Genomic DNA, 17,713 nt, shown 5'->3' on the forward strand with positions numbered 1-17,713 from the left:
CCTGTCTGCAATGGGCTGACTTCCAAATGACACTAGCATCCATTCACTCATCCATGTTAAGTCAGCTGGAGACACATCAACACACCAAGCCATGGAGACACAGCTTTTACTCTCGTTCTTTGCTGTTGAGCAATTTCTTTTTCTCTGTGGTTTCTTATGCTTTGTTTTTCATGAAAGCACAGCAGGTACAACCATTTTAACTCCAACCCTGGCTGAGATCTTCTTTTGTAAACATCCCCTTAAAGTTAAGATGAAACTACTTTTCTTTCTCTGACAATGAAAAAAGTGCAATTTGCTTTTTTCTGTTCTGTGTAAAACATCAAAACTACACAGCCAGGGCCTCTTAAATGCAAATGCCCTCCTAACTCCCCCTTATATTTCTGGGTTCCTTGGGACTTCCCAGCAATTCCTTCCTTCTCTTGACTGAGAAATTCTATTGTCTTCTTCTTTGGAAATCAATGCAAAAGCATTTGGATGCTTTGTTCACCACATGGGCTGTTTAGCTTTGGGGTACTGGGCATTTATTACCACTAGCAGAGATTGGCAGCATCTGATTTTGCTAATATACAGGCATAGAGAGAAATGGGAACTGGGTATGCATATCATTATGACCTGAGACACATATAACCATTCTATGTATATATTTTAAGCAAGCATAACATATTTATAATTACATTGGAATTATTTGGATTGAAACAAAGATACGGAGTTGGTTTGGAAAGCTACTTTTTGTCAGGGAGAGAGTAAAATATTCTATTGCTTTGGGCCCTAGTGCTAGAAAGGAATGGAATTAAATGGGAATAAGGAGGAAAGGCAAAAAATACATGTACACGTAGCAAATGTTTTACCTGGCAAAGCCAACGCCTCTGCTGACTCCATTAGCATCTCTTAGTATTCTTGTGGAAATGACATGTCCAAAGGGTTTCAGCATATTCTCAAGTTCCTGCTCATCCATAGAAATGGGGAGATTTGAGATGTATAGGTTTGTTGGGTCTTGCTCTTGTTGCTAAGGGAAGGAAAGAAACAAATGCATTAAGTTCTGAATATTGAAAAATGTACTGCACAAAAGATAAACTTTTGCTTGAATGCAACATAGATTCCCATCTCCCACACACTCTTGAGCATTTCTTTTACTAATGGCTCTACTTCTTTTCAATGAATTCCCTTCTTGCTGGAGTGTTTCTCACAGAAACAATGTCATAAATGAAAACCAAGCTTTCTGTCCAGCCTCCTTAAGAATGAAAAATAAACATTTATTGCAACTGAACTAAGGAAACATGTATGTTCTTTTCTATTCCCACTAACTACTGCTTCTATGCTCACTGCTCCAACTACCATCACCACTAGTTACTAATGTTGCATTTAGTGAGTGCTCAGAACAGGGCTAAGCATTGTTCTACACAGTTAATATGCATTATTTTATTCATTTTCCCAATAAATATAGTTGTTACCATTGTTCAGAAGACAAAATTGATCCCTAATTTGTCCAAGTTACAGAGCTCCTAAGTATCAAATCCAGGGCTGAAATCTGGGGCTATTACCGAAGTCTGTGGGCTATCACCTAAGTCCACAGGCTTCACTGTCCTGCTTTACTGCCTTCCACTAGACCAAAGGCTGAGGCAGGAGGAGAACCACATCCGCCCCAGTGTCACTGTGGAATTTCCTAAAAATGCAAATTCTCAGGCCTTACCCCAGAACTACCGAATCAGACACTTGAGGGTGGGACAAGCAATTGGTATTTTGACAACCAGGTGGTTCTGATGACTGCTCGAGATTGGGAATTGTTATTTTACAGCATACATAAACATGTGTGAATGAGATTATGAAGTCTATCATTTTCTAATCCAACAGCAATAGTGCTAAATAGGTTTCCTTAATAGAATGAGACCCTCTGGGGCACCTGGGTGGTTCAGTGGTTGAGTGTCTGCCTCCAGCTCAGGTTGTGATGCCAGGGTTCCTGGGATCAAGTCCCATATTGGGCTCTTCATAGGGAGCCTGCTTCTTCCTCTGCCTGTGTCTCTGCCTCTCTCTCTCTGTGTCTCTCATGAATAAATAAATACAATTGTTAAAAAAAAAATAGAAAGGGAACCCAAACAATTGTTAGCATTATCTCTGCATCCATGGATGTTCTCTCTTTCACACAATGAATTAGTACTGGGACTTAGTTGTATATAGGTACAAGATAAAACAGTCATAAACCTGGCATATTAGCCACTAAGATTAGAATATATCATATATTTAACTGCACCTTTTTATTTTAACCAAAACAACAACCTTAACTCAAGGATAAGTGAGATTAAATTGGAAAAAGAAATTCTGGAATCTATAGAAATTGACATTATGCAACAGTAAAACATCTTTTGTGAAGAGATATATTCTGTACAAAAAGTAAGGTTTTAGTTGCAATGAAAAAAATATAATAAGCAAGATTCCAAATATTAATTCAAAAAACAATTTGGTGTGAAACTATTGTTTTTTTAATCAGTTCTAAATACATAGGACACTATATTTTATTAAGCTTTTATATTAATAATTAATTGGTCAATTTTAAAAAACATTTTATTAAATCCACAGGGAGCCTGATATAGGACTTGGCCCAGGACCCCAGGATCACACCCTGAGCCAAAGGCAGACACTCAACCACTGAGCCATCCAGGTGTCCCTAGGTTAATTTTTTTTTTTAACGTAGTTTAGTTTTCAAGCTTTTTTATCACCATGGAAAAGTAAAAATAAACATAATCAGAAAAAGACAACACAGCTTTAGTATTTAGGAATAGTGTAAATGTAGAAACTGTACAACTGTAGCCAGTCTCCCCCTCATTCTCTAACACACACACACGCACACACACTACTAAAAAATGGCATGATCCTAGGGTGAAAACAGAGATAATATTATCTATTATGCTTTCCTAAATGCTTATGATTATTTATTTATTTATTTATTTTGCTGGGGTGAAGGGAAGGAAAAAAAAAGAAAAAGTGATGTTTTGATACATAATTAGGAATCTTATATACAAACAAGTTTTTTTTTTTTTTTAATTTTCTATTTTAGGGAGAGACAGAGAGAGCATGAGTGGAGGGGCCATGGGAGACAGAGAGAAAATCAGAGCAGCCATGGGGCTCGATCTCACAACCCTGAGATCAGGAACTAAGCCGAAACCAAGAGTCAGATGCCTAACCCACTGCACCACCCAGGTGCCCCTATATACCTTTTATACTATTTTACTACCCATCATTTAATTTTAATCTTTACATCATCACTCCAAAGGTAGCTCGGCAAATATCATTCATCGATATACTATATCAATATATTCATTGGATAATAAGGAAATGGAGCCAAGCAGATGCATCACCTTGCCTGAGGACAATCTGATAATTAGTGACAGGATTGGAATTAAATTTAGCGACCAAGTTTCACTATCTTCTAGCTCAGTGTGTTTCTCACTAGCCCTATATTTCCCAAGCTTCAATCACCTGCATGTCACCCGAGAAATGATTGTCAGCCATGTACAACTATTTTATTTACTGAAAAGCTTTCTTTAAGTCAATGTACCTTTGGCCTTAAATAGGTTCATTTAAAAAGTAACTTTATGTTGCTATCAAACTAAAAAGCTGGTTTAATTGGCATAAATAGGTTAATGCAAGAACAAGAAACAAATTAGTGTTCTTAAATTATAGCTAGGTACTGTTTGTTTGTAAAAGGCATTAACTCTTATGGTTGACTTTTTTCTCAGTTACAAACGAGATTTGTAATTAAGAGAGGTGTGAGAAGCTCACTAGCACCAGATGGGAGTCCTTTGTTTTCCCCTGGGAAGAATTAGAATTGAGACGGAATTAATGAAAAGAATAATTTTCTTATGATGCAATTTCTGGATCTTGCACACCTATATCTACTTAAGTTCCATGAGGATACATGTCCCTCAGATTGGGAGTTCCTGTATCAATCCCAAACTTCTCAGAAAGGAGCTGCACCAGGTTGAAGTCCCCTGAATGGGTTGGAAATTGCCCAGCACCCCTTTGTCCTTGATCAGGCTAACTAACCACACTTAGCCAACCCATTATCCCATTGTGCTATACAGATCTTTTCATTTTCTCTAGATAACAATGAATTAATGTATCCTGATTCAAATCCATTTCTAAATTTTCCAAGTGTAGAACACATCGCAGCTTTCCAATATGATGTGTGATAAGCACGCAGAGCTTAGTCCGCAAGGAAGTGGTCAGTAAGCTATTTTCTGAATCCAAATTCAAACAGCAAGGCCAACTCCTTAATCCGTAGTCACAGACACATGATCGCACTGGATAGTGTCATGCCTTAATATGCATTCACAGAAAAAGTATAGCATTGGGCAGTGTCATTCATTAAGTAATTCTGTCCTCTGAAATGTGGTATTAGTCTTGAATGTATTTGTTGACTTGACATAGAATGAATTTTAAAATAATGCATACATTTATATTTTATACAATTATACAGTTATATTTTTACTTTTAATGTTGTCTATGTATCAAGTTTATGTAAATTGATGGCCACTTTCAAAAGAGTCTTTGGCATTATGAACCAGAGAGCACTCTCCTTTTAACTTTTCAGAAAAAAATTCTCATGTGAGAATTGCAATCAAAAAGAACTTTAAGAAAACTTTTTAAACTTAAATTTTCATGATGATTTAGTTCAAAGATGGACTTTAGGGGATATTCTCTTCAATCTGATCATTTAATACATGAAAAAATAAATAAAAAAGAAGCTAAAGGAGTAGTTATGGCTTGCTCGAGTCCACCGAGCTAGCAACAGGCCAGAAGTAGAATCCATGTCCTTTTTCCATGGTCTGCTGTTCTTACCAATTCACGATACTGCCTTTTCTTTTAAGAAACAGTGAATAGCAGACAGCAGGTTGTAGCTCAAAGAAATATTAGCATAGATGATAATCAATGTCTCTGAATTCTTTGTTTTATTCAGTTTTGCTTATTTATCAATAGCTCTAGCTATGGAGCTAAGGCTATGGAAAAAGAAAAAAATTCCTAGCCTTGGTCAGCATTTTACACACTCATTGAATGAATACTCTGCAATGTATACTCCTTTGTAAAAGTATATGACAATGATTCACACATGCATTACATTGAATTGGCCAGATCACCATAAGTAACTCCCCAATTTTGGTCTGTTGCTGCATCTTTTCATACAGGGATTCCTTGATCTATTAATTTTGTCACAAGATTGTGAAACAGTAAGGTATCCTCTACATTATTAATGAAAGCAGAGATCTGTCCTTCCAATTAAGAATATGTAAATAATTTTTTTTTTCTGAAATGACTGCCATTTTCTTAGGTTTTTTCATAAAGGCAAATTGCCAAAATAGGATTTATTGGCACTCATTTGCTTTTTAACAGTTTAAGACAAGTTCAGAATTTCAGAGCATCTCACGGTAGCTAAGCAAATGAATGCAAATAGAGGACATAATGGTTGTCCAAATCTAGATCGAAGGTTACATCTGTTGGGGAAGGTCATGGAGAAGATGTGATCACTGGTTTATCCATTAGCCACACCTGGGTAGTTGGCGGTTCTTCACCTCCTCCCCTTTGGAATGTGGGTTCTCCTTGCTTTCCTCACTTCCAGGGCCTGCTCCAAGGACATAGCTTTGGGATTGTGATGTGGTGATGAGACTATTTGGATAGTGTAGTTGACTTGTCCCAGTTAAAGCTTCTATATAGACCTTTAAGATTTGACAAGGAGGTATGAAGATCCACTCATTTTACTGTTGCCTAAGACAAGTCTCGTATGTAAGTTCCTTTTCCTCACTAAACCTGCCACCTACCCATCTGGAGTGGCCGACTTCTATCTTTTGCTACCCTCCAAGTACTGGGGCCAGTTTCAGATTACACCTGGGAAGCTCCAGACCAACACTGTCTGGGGCTGTGTATTTTGAATATGCATTATGGCTATTATATATACATGATTCTGAAAAAGGTAGTTGGTGGAAGACTTAAAAACTTGATTTGGTAACACTCAGTCTTGCTGAAACTACATTTAAATATTCAGGAAATAGTTATTAGCATTAGAGACTTTAGAGCAATGTTTATCAAGCTACGGGGGGGGACGAGGGGGGAGACCATTTTTATTTTAAATCTGTCATGGACCAATATTTGTTGGTGTCATGGATCAATAAAAATAAGTTAATAGAAAATAAAATTAAGATAAAAGATAAGCAAAATAAAGTTAAGATTTTTTTTATTATTACACTTGACAGACCAAAATTACATTTGGATTAAATGTTATATCAATATAAAATTGTTATAGAAGGTTTTAAACGCTTACTCTCAATTTCTTTACTTATTTCATTGAGAGCAGTATCATTTGGTGAACCAAACTTTATGTAACACTGTTTTAGGGGACTATATTCCTATTTTTTCATCATAGTATAAAACCCTGTGTTTATTAGTTTTTGCTTACTTTATATACTATAAAATCCTTTTTATTATCATAAAATTGTGTGCAACCAATTTATAGTCATTTTTGAACTATTAGACAAAACTGTCTCAAGATGAATTATCTGAAGCAGGAGTGATAAAACAACCAGAAATATCCTGAGGAAGTCTGAAATAATTCTAAAGCAAACATGTGACTATAATATTTTAAAAACACATTGAGAGGGATGTTCATACAAGCTGAATATTATTATTATTATTATTATTATTGTTGTTGTTATTATTATTATTACCTTACATAGAGCAGAGTTTTACAGTATTCAAAGTGCTTCAGGGTCCTTTTATTTCATGTGGCCCTTTATCATAATCCTATGAAGTAGGGAAGGCAAAAGTTATTACCTCCACTCTACAAATAAGAAAACTGGTTCTGATATCTTGGAAGGGTTGCCAACGTCACATGGCCAGCAAGCAAATAAACAACACCAAAAGTGATATGTTTTGACTCCTGATCTACTCTTTCCACTACACTATACCAACTCTGGGGATTGCCTATAAATATGGCAGTTCAATGAGTCTCACCTGTAAAAGGGAAAATCAATGGCAAGTCACAAAACAGCAATTATTTTTTAATGGAATAGTCTATTTTAAATGTTGGAGCAATTTAAAAGTTAATAAGAATTAAAAAAAAAAAAAAACTTGTTTTCTCTCACCCTGCAAAGGAAGCAAAGAGTCAGGGCTTCCCATGTAAACAACTGGCCTCGAGGCATCAGAGGTTTTGGAACTACTTTACCACCAACCTTGTTTAGTTGCCCTCCCTGTTCTAGGAATATTCTCAGGATATTCAGTGCATGGCTATCAGTGGTCTGGCACCTCTAGGTAAGTAGTACCTGGAGGAAGCCTATAGTTCTGGCCATATTGGCTTAAGTACCACACATGTGTCTGATGGTTATTTTATATGCCAACTATGCTGTGCCATGTGGGGCACAGATGGTTAGTCAAACATTATTCTGGATGTGTCTATGAAGGTGTTTTCTCAGTAAGTTTAACATTTGGATCTGTTGACTGGGAAAAGCAGATTGCCCTTTTATGTGGGCGGGTCTCATCTACTCAGTTGAAGACCTGAATAAAACTAAAAGACTGATCCCCTGAGTTAAGAGAGTATTCCTTCTACCTGTTAGCCTTCAAGCTGGGACACACACAAACTTTTTAATATATATTTATATATTTAATGCATATATTATATATATATATTTTTTTTCCTCTGCCTTCAGGCTCAAATTGACACTTCAGTTCTTCCTGGGCCTCAAACTTGGTGGCCTTCACACTGGAACTATCCCATCATCTCTCCAGCCTGATGATTGCAGATCTTCGGGCTTGTTAGCCTCCATAATCATGTGAGCAGATTCCAATAAATAAACAAACAAACAAATAACTCCTATTGGTTCTATTTTTCTGGAGAATTCTAATACAATATGTTCATTGTGACAAATCTGCATTGTTATGAAAAAAATAAGGACATATGATCAGCTCTGATCTTCACACTAGGACTTCTGCGTTCCTCAGACACAGAGCCATAGCCTTTGGAAAGAGAAAAGAGAGAAAGACGCTTTGCCTTTCCCTAATATCAGTGCTCTAGAATCATGTCTGAGGTAATGATTATAGAGCAAAGGGAAAAGTAAAGAAGGACTGCTAAGAAGTAGGCTTTCACCTCTACATGATGCCTAAGAAACATGTCCTCTGTTTTGTTTGGTAAGTGGTGAAGGGGGCTGCCCTATATTTTCCATCGTCTTCTCCCTCCACTAAAAGAAAAAAGGTGATTTTTCTTCCCCTAGTTTCACATGATGATGGCATGAGAGGAGGATGATACGGATCAGTTTCCCTCCCATGGCACCAATAAGAACAATTAATTTCCCTTAGAAAAGAACCAATTAGGAACAATTTCTATAAGGAACACATATTCTAAAAGAAGCATTTGATTATTTCAGATTTAATGCAAGCAAACTGGCAACTGGAGTTCATGTCCTCAAGTTCAACTGGAGGGTTCAATTTTGCATAATAAACTTGGCAGAGGCCTGACTGTGACACCTTGCCCAGGGCTTAGGACAACCTGTACTGCTGATCATTTGTGCTGTTCTTTAAGGCTTTTATTTCTAGATCAATTGAGTAGCCTCAAGTTGAGATGAGCATTGAATGATTAAATGAGCCTCTTGAGTCTTTATGGCTGAATTCAAATTACCTGTGGTCCTGGAACAGGTGGCCAGATTGGATTCCTGGCTTTCCTTGACTTCTCCCTCCACATGCACCTCATGAACTCGAGCTCAGTATCGCCCATTATCAGCCCTGATGTGCTGGTTTCTCCTGTGAGAAAATGCTAAATTAACATTTTACAATATTGAGATCTCTCTATAGTTTTATTGTAATATATTACTAGATCACAAATATGTATGGTTTTGTACTCTGGGTCCTGACAGTCAAAAATGAGAACAGGAAACCAAACTATAGAGAACTACTCAATATTGTAAACAAATCGCACCACATTTTCTCAGAATCTTATCCACCTCTCTGAAGGGATTCTCCAGGAATATCTATTTTATCAGCCTCTTGTGAACCCTGGGCTAGAAACTGTCACCTGATTTGTTGATAATGATTATGACTATGATCCTCTTTCAAACAACTGGAAGTACAGAAATGGTGTGAATATAGCCATAAGTTTACACTGTTATTCTATTAATTTCTTCTAGAATGTCCACCACAACACATACAAATAGAGGGCACTGTAAATCATTTTGTATCTTCTGCATACAACATGTCAGCTTAGAAATTTGCTGAGAAAAAAAAAGAAAAAAAAAGAAGTTTGCTGAGGCTCACATACATATGTGGTACATACACAAATGTATCTCGGAAATATAAAGATGCTAGGGATGTAGAGTTCCACTTGAGGGCAACCATTCTCATTGTATTCTATGTAGAGGACACCCGAGAGCACAACACAAATGATAACTCTTGGAATTGTGCAACAGACCTCATGTGGTAACACCGTGTCCTATGAAATTAGAGAAGCCTGAAAAAATGACAGCCTGTTAAATTTGAATTTCTGATAAACAACAAATAACCTTTTTTAGTATAAGTATTTCCACATATTACATGGGTCACACTCATACTAAAATATTGATTGCTACAAGGGATTAACATTATGATTATATAATTTATTAGCTTTTAGATAGGATTCATGTTACTACTATTCTATGGTATGATATTATCTAATATTTATTTTAAGTTTACTATGTGCCAAGCACTGTGCTTTAAATTTACTTCAATTCATTATGGTTTTATTTCTTGAAATAGCCCTACGGGTAGTTATAGCTAATGTCCTCATTTTACATGTAAGAAACTTGGGGTTATAAGAAGCTATGCAATTGCCCAAGATCACACAGCTATTAGGAAATCCAACTAAAATTCAAATCCCAATCTATTTGAATCAGAAGCATGAGATTTCAACTTAAAAGTAATGTATTTAAAGACTCAGACTTTTCTCTGTGAGATCAAAGTGAAGGAGCCACTCTGGATGGATACCTATAGAAATGTGTTCAATGTGTAAACCTACTTAGCACCTCAATTTACCTTTCTGACTAAGAATGGAAATCACTTAGTCATACTGAGGAAATGAGTAAGCAAGAGAAGACCCAAAGTTAAGTCTTGCTGGTAAGGCTGGAGCAATAAAATTTCCCAAGAAAAGCTAATTAACTGTCTAGTTTCCTTCTAACTTCTATTACACAAAGATAAATTAAAAAAATATGTTTAATATATAGAAAGTGAAAAACCACAGTTTTGTGTACAAATGTTGCTGTTGCACTGGTGTTTTGCTGGAATCTACTTTTATTCCTAAATTGTCCAACGTCAATTTCATAGAAATTGGCTTTATAAAGCCATGAACAATTCACATGTTATAGAGAAAGAGAAAGCAATCAGCTCTACATGAGTACTTCTTCTTCTTTTAAAGTAAATTCAGCTATACATTTAAATCTTGTTGGTGTAAGTGAAGGATGGCATATCCTGGGTTTATTTAATCCTAGTCTTTCCAAAGAGATCCTGAACATTTGATGGCCTATAGTCCTTAACATAATCAGATGGGAAAAGGTGTATGAGTGGATTTCACAATAAAAAATAAATTTGTCAATGCAGAAATAGGGGAGGGTTGAGAGGGGCGAAGTGGGGGAGTATTGCTGCTGCCTTGCTTCCATTCCTTATGTTAACATTGCAACCTTGGGAGCAAAGAGGAGGTGCAACAATGGGTTGAAAGTGTTCAAATGAGATAAACCATTTTGCCTTCTAGGAGAGTAACTTCCTTCATCATTGCCAGCTTTTATTTGGCCCATCTGTTAAGTGGAATTTTCTTAAAACTCATCAGTGGGAAAGAGTAAGTTTCTTCTTAATGTGGCTCAACAAGGAGTTAAGTGATTTCACCAAGACTGCCTAGAAGATGAATGAAAACGTAGTGAATACATCTCAGTTTTTTGCTCAGTTCTATCTACAAAAGACCTGTCGCCCAGTAGACCAACACACCTTGAGGCACTGAGAGGTCACTGGAGACAGTGGAGGCACTGAGGGAATCATCACACCACTCACTCAACTCAAAGTCACTTTGTTGATTCACTTATCCTGACTCCTGGCACTTTACTGAATGGATTCTCCACTTATTTTTGACATCATTGCAACTGACTGTTCTCTCACTCACTCATTAAACATCTAATCTTCTAGTATATACCAGTTACTGAGCTAAATCCTGAGGATACAGACACAAGAGGCCATGATCCTTGTCTGTCTTAGAGAATGCAGTCCAGTGAATAGCTTGCAACTAAATTTCAAAAATAAAAAGCTATTTCTCATTAATTAACACATTAGTCTCACCAAGAATGTCAAAATCTACCCCTTATTCTCTTATAGTTTATAACTTGAAATTCTATTTTCCCCAAAATGGTATTAGACAATGTAAATTATTTCTATATGGCATCTCAACTACATGATAAACATGAAAACTCTTGAAATATAAGAACTATACACAGATATCCACACACACATATATCCATTTCAACAAAAATAACTTTATTCATAAACCTCCAGAAAACTGGGTAGAAATAATCTGTGAGCAGAGAGTGACATAGTGGCTCTGACATTAACTAGTTCTATGACAGTAACTAGTAATTAACATTTCTCAGCCAATTTCCTGAACTGTACAATGAAGATAATAATATGAATGACCTCAGAGGGTTTTTGTGATAATTTGGTGATACATACACTAAAAGTTTATTACAGTACCAGGTACATAGAGGAAACTCAGTAATTCATCATTCTTCCTATAATTATTATTAAATTAAAAAATAAATTTAGGGCATTGCAGGAGGACAGTTACTAACTAAATGTAAACCATGTTTATAAAAGAACAATCATTGCTATTTAGAATCTGTCCCTCTGCATTCCTCACAGGTGCAAACTTACTAGATGTTACATTAAATTATGTAGAGGTGGACATATTCAGTCTGAGATTAAACTCTTAAAATGTGGCTACTGTATCAGCAAGAGAATCTAGAAATATATCATGGTGGGGGGAGGGGAAGAGAGCATGTTCGTATCATTTATGAGCTAAAAAGATTAATGATTTATTACTGGGCTCATTAATCAAAACCATAAGGCCTTTTTTTTTTTTTTTAAGGAGTAATTCCACTGTTCAAGTCAATTAGCCCACCAAAGCTATTACACCAAAGAAGCTGCAATGTTATTCAGACTTCCCTGGGAGTATTTAGAGTATAAAATAAATGCTATTATTCAGAAGATACCAAATTGCTAAGCTTCTTAAATTCATACAATTGGGAACCTGCAGTACATTAAAATACTGAAACTCATTAAGAGTCTTTTTTCCCCAGCTTTAGAGTCATTGGCATTCTCAGCACAGTTAAGAACAATAAAACGCTCCCAGCTTCCAAGAAAAGAGTGGCTTGCACTCCTTCAGCTCCACTTCAATGAATCACTGAGGCAGAACTGGTGCCCAACCTTTGAGACAACAGCAGCTTCTACTGGATTACCCTAATACCTGAATAGAACTGCAAAATTAGCTAACATGCTACATTAAGAGGAGAGAAAAGAGTAGCTAGCTTGTATCCATCATTTACGTTTATCTTGCTAGAGCTCTTTCAAAACATTTGAGCATAAATATACAAAATATTAGTAAAGATTTAACCCATAAAATAAGAATCAATGCTTATATAAGTGAATGACTAAATAAATGAGAGATCCTTTAAGTGGAATGAAAACTAATAAAAGTAGAAGGAAGGTCGGAATTGCAAAAATCACCCCTTGGCAGCCATGGTAATAGTAATTGACTTATATGAAAATGATCAGTGTATGTCAAAAGACATGAGTGAAAGTTTGATGAGAAAGAAGAAATGTAGGGACACTTGAGTGGCTCAGCAGTTTAGCCTCTGCCTTCAGCTCAGGGCATGATCCCGAGGTCCTGGGATCAAGGCCCACATTGGGCTCCCTGAATGGAGCCTGCTTCTCCCTCTTCCTGTGTCTCTGCCTGTGTCTCTGTGTGTCTCTCATGAATAAATAAATACAATCTTAAAAAAATAAATCAGAAATGTACATAATCTGAAAGAGTAGTAGTATCTCAAATACTACCCCCCCTTGCAAATATTCATTAATTACAAGGGGGGAACAGTTACTTTTCCACGGAGATACCTAGCAGCCATACCTTAAATGATCAAAGTAGCATCTTCAGAATGGGACAAGTGAACACCATGTGCCTCCCCATGCGATGCACTAGCAGGACACCAGAGAACTGTGGCATTCCTTCCAATAATGTACACACCAAATCTACCCTTTGGAAAACATCAGATAGACCCAAGTTGTGGGACATCCTATATAATAAATGGCTCGTAACCCTCAAGATGTCAAGATGCAGAATGACTGAGGAACATTAAAGACACTAAAGAGATGCAACAAATAAATGTAACAATTGATCCTGGATCCCACTCCTGAAGAATGTGTGTTTATTATAAAGGACTAATGAGAGAACTAATGACTAATGAGAACTAATGAGACATTGTTGATGATACATTTCTAGTGTATCAATATTAATTCCCTGATTTTGATCATTTTGCTGTGTATGAATGTCCTTATCATTAAGAAATACAACTAAAGTATTTATGGATGATGGAGCATCATGTGTGTAACTTTCAAATATTCTTGAATCATAAGAATAATATAAATATATATATATTATAGAGAAAATGATAAAGGAAATGTGAGAAATGTTTAACGTGGAAAATCTGGGTGAAAGGAATTATACTATTTCTGCAACTTTTTGTAAGCTTGAAATTATTTGACAATAGAAGTTAAAGCAAATGCAAAAATAAGATAAATAAGCTATTACTCTTGATAGCTAAAATCAACCCCCTTCAATAAATATTCACTTCACAAAAGAAACGTAAGGCAGTATATACTCTTTCTTGTGCTCAAACTTTACTCCCTAAAGAACAAAAAACATGGAATTCAGCAGCTGTGTCCTTTAATACAATGTGTTTCCCATACTCAACACCACCTTGGACAGGGTCCATTTGTTTGGCTCATTTGTATACTCTTAGCTCATGGTCTCTGCTAAGAGTATTAATGATATTTCTGCTCAGGTGTTTGAACAGAGAAAACAAAGATGGAGATTCAAACTGGATCCCAGGAATCTAGAGACAATAGTACATAAAAGGAGAGTGAGATAAATTCACTCTAAATGCAGATATAATTATTTTCCAACACTACCATGCTTCCTAAGACCCCAACAGATTTTCTCCTCATTATGCAGCCTATACATGCATTATTAGGATCATTTTCTCCTTCATATACACATAGTCAATGCCTTTGAGAGTAACTTGGAACTTCGTACATAACATGGGATAAGGCAGTGGTCACTATACTTGAATAATGCATAGATTAGTGAGGTTTAGTTTAAATGGAAAATTTTGCCCCCAGGGGACACTTGGCAATATCTGGAAACATCTTTGTCTACAACTGTAGGGACGGTGTTGCTCTTAGTATCCCACAATATACAGAAAAGCCCCCTCTAGGAAAGAATTATCTGTGAAAGTATCTGTTAGAGCAAAGTTGAAAACCCTGGTATCAAGTCCTTTAAAACAACAACAACAACAAAAAAGTAAAATACTACACACACATACTCACACATACACTGTTACTACATCTATAATATGTTGTTACATATTATATGTTTTATATAAATACACATAGCAGACTTCCAGCATTGACTTAGTTATTTTTATTAAAGAGAACTCAAATATATGCAAATGCTTAATTAATGAGGTAAAATGCCTGTTTATAGCTTGTATGCAACTATTAAACCAAGTACACTTTAAAATTGCATAAAAGCAAAGTTGCATAACCAATACAATTTAATTAAAACATTAATTTAATATCATGGATGATGTCGTTTTGCCAAATCTAAACTCTTGCTTGCAATCTGAATATGCTATCGACTGCTGCAGCATCAGATATTTTTGAAATTAATGGGCTATATTCTCTTTGCCATGTCACATTCTGATTCTTCCACCACTGTTCTGTATTTGAATTATTATAAAACCTTCATCTGGGCTTAGCTTGCCAGGCTAACAGCTTTCATGTGGCTTGAAAGCATCATTTACTGATTACGTCTGCCTGGTTTTTTCCTCATTAGCCCCAGACAATGACAGTAGGCCCTGTTGGCACTATGCGATTATAGACATAAATACAGACACAGGCAGTGACATCAACTGGTCAGCCAGATGATCTCAAATATGCTTTCATAACCTTTTAAACTTACAGTCATTAAATGGAAATCCCCGAATTTGCAAATCCTCATAGGGAACTCACGAATCCTTAAGAATCCCTTCCATAGAATGTGGTGAGAAAGACGTCAATACAATGAAAAACCACAGGGATTTCTGTAGCTGATCTGGTTTCAGATCCAGAAGTCATTACTTATGTATTAGCTTCAAGGAAGCACAGATAGACATTTACACACACACTCTGTAATTCTGGACTAGCAAGTTCACTTCCTTATGACTTTGCCTCCACACCATTTAAAAGAAAACTGCTACCATAGAGTTACAGCGAGGATTACAAGGACACTTCACAGGCATTAGTATTATAGATGTTTTTTTTTTTATTTTTATTTATTTATGATAGTCACAGAGAGAGAGAGAGAGAGAGAGGCAGAGACATAGGCAGAGGGAGAAGCAGGCTCCATGCACCAGGAGCCCGATATGGGATTCGATCCCGGGTCTCCAGGATCGCGCCCTGGGCCAAAGGCAGGCGCTAAACCGCTGTGCCACCCAGGGATCCCTATAGATGTTAATATCTGTATCAACTCCTCCTCTTGAGCGGCTATACTCATTTATTGGGTGCTTGGCTACATTTTCTCTTCAAGTAAAGGAGCAACAAAACAAAATTAAGCATTTGAGGGGATGTAACTGCATCAACTTTAGAAGCTTATATTAAGGAAAGCATTAAATCAAAATGTATCTATTTACAGATAAGGGTGTTTAATTTATTAGCTATTCTGTGACAACTACCTTATTTAGCATAGAGCAAGTCAGAAATCAAAGACAACAGGTAAAAAGGGCCAGGAGAACAGAAATCATGGCTTCCTTTTACATTTTTCTCCATTTTCATTTACTTGTGAACCTTTTAAAAAGTGCCAGATTAAGACTTAAAATAGTTAAACACGGTACCACTTACACAGAGAAAGGGTTGATGGAAAATTAACTGAAAGAAAAACAATACAAAATTCATAAACTTCAAAACATTTTCCAAGCAGGTGGAAAGGCCAAGTTCCTCAGGCAGGAAAGAGCTTCCTCTGCTAAAGGGAAAGAAAACAGGCCAGTGTGGATGGGACATCGTGTGGCGGTAGTGGCATGAAATGACAATTGGAAAGGTATCCAGGGGCCAGATCAAATAGGGCACCATAGGCCATGCTGGGCCTACATGCTGGGAACTGGGAAAGCACTGAAGAATTTAAGTGGGGAAAGACATGATCTGATTTGTTGAGAAAATAAATCCAGAAGGCACGAAGAGCTGAGAAATGGATTAGAGTTCCCATTAGCTGGGAAGTTGTTGCAGTATGTCAGGAGAATGGTTATGGTTACAGCAGTGGAGATAAAGGTAGAGAAAAGTGGTTTTAAAAAATATGTTTTTCAAGTCAATTCTACATAATTTTGGATGGTTGGGATGTGAGGAATTTGAGAAAGGAAGATTCAAGGATTATCTCAGGGTTTTGATATTTGCATCTTCAGCTGTATAAGTACTACCTTCTTGTGCTGAAAGACACAGAAAGCCAAATTTGAAGAGAGAAATCTAGAACTGTCTTTTGGCTACCTTGAGTTTGATATATTCACTTAGTTTCAAGAGTAGTGATAATGTATAAATATAAACACTTGGGAAACCTGGAATATCCTAAATTCAGTTTTATAGACTAGTATGGCCAAACACATTTATAGAACTGGGAAGACAGGAAACATATTTTCTTTGGAAGCAAAGGAATGCACACATTGAATCTTAAATACTGCTTTAGAATCCAAGGCATCTGAATGATAACCATGCCCAAGATTTTCTCAGAGGACAGAGAAGATTTGCCCAATGTCCCAAATCAAGTTTGTAGCTGGAAATTAGATTCTCCCAGCTGTTAATTCAATATATCTGTCTTTATGAAAATTTTCCAGACTCGTATAAGGAATACTTTCACAATGCACAGGTTTCCTTCAGGTTATTTGGCTGTAGAACCTTGCAGTCAAAGCATGGCTTGTAGATCAGCAACACTTGGCAGTTAGAAATGGAGACTCTCAGGTGCTATCTCAGACCTGCTAAATCAGATCTGCATTTTAATAAGATCTGCAAGTGGTTCATGTGTACATAAGAGTTTGAGAAGCACTGTTTTAGAAGTTAAATCACTCTTGGATTTGGGAAGGATTATTTAGCAAACTGCTGGATTCACATAGTAAAATGAGGACAAACACTGACATTGTTCTCGCTCAAATGATCACCTAGCCTACTCTAATATTCAGTGAGGGATGCCACCATTAAAAACAACAAAGTATGTGCATCTGAACTGACTTGGAAATGTATCCAAGGTATATTGCTGATTCAGGGAGGAGGAGGGTGGGGGAGGAGGAGGGAGGGGGGAGGAGGGAGTGAGGAGGAGGAGGAGGAGGAGGAGCAGGAGGAGAGGCGAAGAAAGAAGAAGACGAAGAGAAGACGC

The 17,713-nt window shown here is 36.7% G+C and overlaps 1 protein-coding gene across 19 annotated transcripts in view; it reads right to left on the minus strand.

Moving 5' to 3' along the window:
- Window positions 1–17,713, minus strand: part of RBMS3 (RNA binding motif single stranded interacting protein 3) — a 1,328,331-nt gene that overhangs the window by 258,715 nt on the left and 1,051,903 nt on the right. For all 19 annotated transcript variants that reach the window (XM_038570636.1, XM_038570630.1, XM_038570628.1 and 16 more), the window contains one exon: window positions 849–1,006. In XM_038570636.1, the coding sequence (XP_038426564.1) occupies window positions 849–1,006 (158 nt within the window). The remainder of the gene's footprint in view (window positions 1–848; window positions 1,007–17,713) is intronic.

The sequence above is a fragment of the Canis lupus genome, chromosome 23, assembly GCF_011100685.1.
Source record: "Canis lupus familiaris isolate Mischka breed German Shepherd chromosome 23, alternate assembly UU_Cfam_GSD_1.0, whole genome shotgun sequence".
Classification (NCBI taxonomy): domain Eukaryota; kingdom Metazoa; phylum Chordata; class Mammalia; order Carnivora; family Canidae; genus Canis; species Canis lupus.